At 23.4% G+C, this 3,848-nt stretch overlaps 1 protein-coding gene across 1 annotated transcript; it reads right to left on the bottom strand.

The window, feature by feature from the left end:
- Positions 1-1,815: 1,815 nt before the first annotated feature.
- Positions 1,816-2,620, bottom strand: LOC145844234 (heat shock protein Hsp-16.48/Hsp-16.49-like). The gene has a single exon (XM_082951607.1). The coding sequence runs from the start codon at positions 2,561-2,563 to the stop codon at positions 2,027-2,029; it is 537 nt and encodes a 178-aa protein (XP_082807733.1). The 5' UTR covers positions 2,564-2,620; the 3' UTR covers positions 1,816-2,026.
- Between the last annotated feature and the right edge of the window lie 1,228 nt (positions 2,621-3,848).

Below are 3,848 nucleotides of genomic sequence, written 5' to 3'. Positions count from 1 at the left end.
ATTTTAAACTTTAAACTTATAGCTTAAGTATCATCAAATTTCCCTGAACAGACAGAAAATGTAATTAAACTTTAAGTATTTTTTTTATGTAGTTAATTTAAATTGTATTTTAAGATATGTTTTTGCTAAAAAGACTAACAAGGGCTGTCAGAAAACTGACTTGAAGGAAATAAAAACAATAATAAAATAGTACGAAAATATAGTTTAAAGTTTTTGCAAGATTTAAATAACTTGTCATTTTACAATTGTCGAAAACTAGTTGCAAAAAATTATTATCTTAATTACTAAATTAAAACGGGTTAACGACAATCTAAATTCCGACAATTCAATCTCTTTAAAAAAATTCCAAAAGGTCACAAAATCAAAAAGTAAAATATAATAGAAAAAATAAAGTATAAGTGTGCAGGTCTTATTAACACGTACAAACCGTTTTTTATTTGAAATAATTTTGAGATAATTTTGAGATATGGCTAAAATTATTTTTAAATAATGTGATTTAGAAATTTCTCTTTTTTTTCTCAGTTTGTTTTTTTATATTATAATCTTACCAGTTAGATCTAGGTTTTATATTTTTCTCAAATGTGTTTTATTTTATGTTTCATAAACATTTTTTTAAGAATTTAAATTGTCGGAATTTAAACTGTTTTAATTATTTAATCGAAACGTTGTATAATTAGCAATTATTATTTAAGGAGACTTTCATAGTTTTTCAAGTAACGTGATATAAAATTTCTACAACTATAACCATATTCTGTTTGTATTTTGTAATTTTAGATCTACACTTAGTAAACCTTTCAAAGAATTATCATTGGATAGGAATTGTGAGTGATCCAACAGTATTACATTTTTATTTATATTTGAGAACTCTTCGGTTCAAACTTTAATTCTTCTTGTTACGTCACAACAATGTTTACGTTCAAATTTTTCAAGAACTCGAATATACAGTTATAATGTATAAAAGGTTGTATTTACTTTTTTTTAGATAATAACTAAATTATAAGTCAAACTAAAACTGTACAACAAAGTTAAAACTTTCGGTTTTATTTTCAGTACATTTGTGATTGATTCAAAAAATATAAAAATATTTTTACAGACTGAAATGCGAAATTAAAAAAAATCTTTTAAACTTTTACGCTTAAATATTTTTCAAAGTTTTTAATATTTTAGTAGTTTTCAAATCTTATATTGATATAAATGCTAAAAACTTTTTAGTTTTGTAATGTTAAGATCATTCCAGACCTTTTCAAAAACAAATAATTGGTCACATATAACTAAATAGTTTTATCTAGATTGTAGTAAAGTTTATTTAAATGAGTTTATGTCCTTAAAGCTTAGAATTTTGTTGTTATGTCACTTTGGTATACAAACATATGTTTTTGAATTTATTTGACATAATAAATAGGTAGACTAATATACTTTTATTTACTTAATGTTTAAAAAAGCTTATTGAGTGAAGTAACAACTATTCATTATATTAGAATATATACGTATTTACTTTAAAGTACGCAAGAAAGTTAAATATTTTGTGGTGACATAAATAATATAGATCTCAAATATGCTTCAACAATCATGTTTATAAAATGTAATTTTGTGCGAATTTTCTTTCGGTATTTAGTTTATATATTTTTAGTTTTCTGTGTTTTAACTATTAAAACTACATCATCTATTTTTTATTACTTAAACCTTGGCGTTACATTTTAGAAGCGTTTTATTACTTTTGATCAATAAACCGGTTTTCAGCATAGATATTATTTATATATTACTAGTTAACATATGTATGCAAAAAACTAAGCCTTAAGATATAAACAAACACAATAATATTTTTGTAATTTTATTCGGGCTAAATAACAGAAGTATAACGAGTTATATAAAATATTTTATAAAAAAACAAAAATTCTCAAGAATGTAACTAACTAAACAATACTACAAAAGTATTATTTGATAAAAAACACAAATAAAAACTCTAGAAAAATAAAACATATCAAAAAAAGCTATAAATCTTAAACCATTTTTTTCTTTTATATTTTTAGTTGTTTTCCGTTTCGTTTTCGTTTTCCAAGTTCTTATTGTGTTCACTTTCTTCATATTTTGGTGGTTCCATTTGAATACTTATTTCTTTTTCTTGTTCTTTTTCTTTTAGTTGCAAAATTTTTGGAACACTTATGACTAACTCATTATTTTTATTTAAAACTGATTTTAATTTGTCAACATCAATATTTTCAGGCAAACTTATTTCTTTTGAAAACTCATGCAATGTATAAGAACGAAGTCCATCTTGTTCTATTTTGTTTTCGTTTTTTGCAGTGATTTTAATTTTTCTTTTGTCTGAAGACAACTCCAAATTAATATCGTTTGGTTCAAAACCTTCAAGTTTAATTTTTGTGACAAAATTATTTTCATTTTCTTCAAGTTGTTTTTTGTTTTGTAACTTCACATTCAAGTCATCTAAACAAGAATTAAAGAAAAATGGAAAAATAGAAAATTCATCAAAATCCATTCTAATTGGTTTTCTTCTGAAATAGCGAGGTTTCATTGAATAAGGATGGAAAAGTTTCAAACTCATTTTGAATATTTAAATATGTTATATCTTCGAAAAACAATACTTCTTAGCTGTGATAAGCCAAATTTGTTGTGATAGCTTCAAATAAAACGTTTAGTTTATATACAAAACGTTTAAACAATCGAGAAATTACTAGAATAATCTACAATTGTCGCGACTATTGTATAGACTTCTGCATTGTGTTTAGGAGAAAATAAATTCACGTTTTTCTGCTCTTGGTGAGATATGCAAATAAATAAACTCGATTTTATTCTCTTTTATTTCTCTCGTTTAAAGCGTAAATTTCCACTACACTCGCGATATTTGTAGTTTTTTCTAGCAATTTCTCGACTAATACTTACTTTTGTATATAAACAAGTAGTTTAATGTAAAGCTATCACAACTAATTTAGTTTGCTACAACTAAGAAGAATCGTTTAAAGAAGTAATACGAATAAAGCTACATAAATTCAAAATGAGTTTAACATTATTCCATCCTTATTCAATGAAGCCTCGCTATTTGAGAAGAAAACCAATGAAAATGGACTTTGACAAATTTTTTATTTTTCAATTTTTCTTCAGTTCTTGTTTAGATGATTTGAATTTAAAGTTACAGAACAAAAATCAAAATGAAGATTATGAAAAGAATTTCATTAAAAAAATGAAACTTGAAGGTTTTGAACCAGCAGATATTAATTTGGAATTATCTTCAGACAAAAGTAAAATTAAAATTACTGCAAAAAATGAAAACAAAATAGAAAAAGACGGACTTCGTTCTTATACGTTAAAGGAATTTTCAAAAGAAATATGTTTACCCGAAAATATTGATGTTGATAAATTAAAATCAGTTTTAAATGAAAGTAATGAGTTAGTCATAAGTGCTCCAAAACTTTTACAATCAAAAGAAAAGAATACGAAAGTTAAATAGAAATTCAAATGGAACCACCAAGATACGAAAAAAATTAAAACTTAGAAAGCATAAATAAGAACGACAAGCAAAACAACTAAACTTAAAAATAAAACTCTGCTAAATATTTTGTTATTGGCTAGTATTCTATCAATGTGTTAACTATAATAAGTTTTTATTCTAGCTTTTAATACTTTTATTTCTGTTTGTATTAGTACAAGTTTATAATTTTTATTTAACTATTTTTATTGTTAAAAATTCGACTTTTTTATATTATGTATAGTATAATTTTCTTAATTACTACAATTTTTTAGTAGCAATAAAACTAAAAAATTACATTGTTTTGTGTCATTATTACCTTAAGTTTTATTTTTTGTGAATATAAAGTAACTACAAAAATAAA

This window comes from Thalia democratica, chromosome 9 (genome assembly GCF_965202585.1).
Source record: "Thalia democratica chromosome 9, ktThaDemo2.hap1.1, whole genome shotgun sequence".
NCBI classification, from domain to species: domain Eukaryota; kingdom Metazoa; phylum Chordata; class Thaliacea; order Salpida; family Salpidae; genus Thalia; species Thalia democratica.
This window is presented reverse-complemented; position numbering and strand designations above follow the sequence as displayed.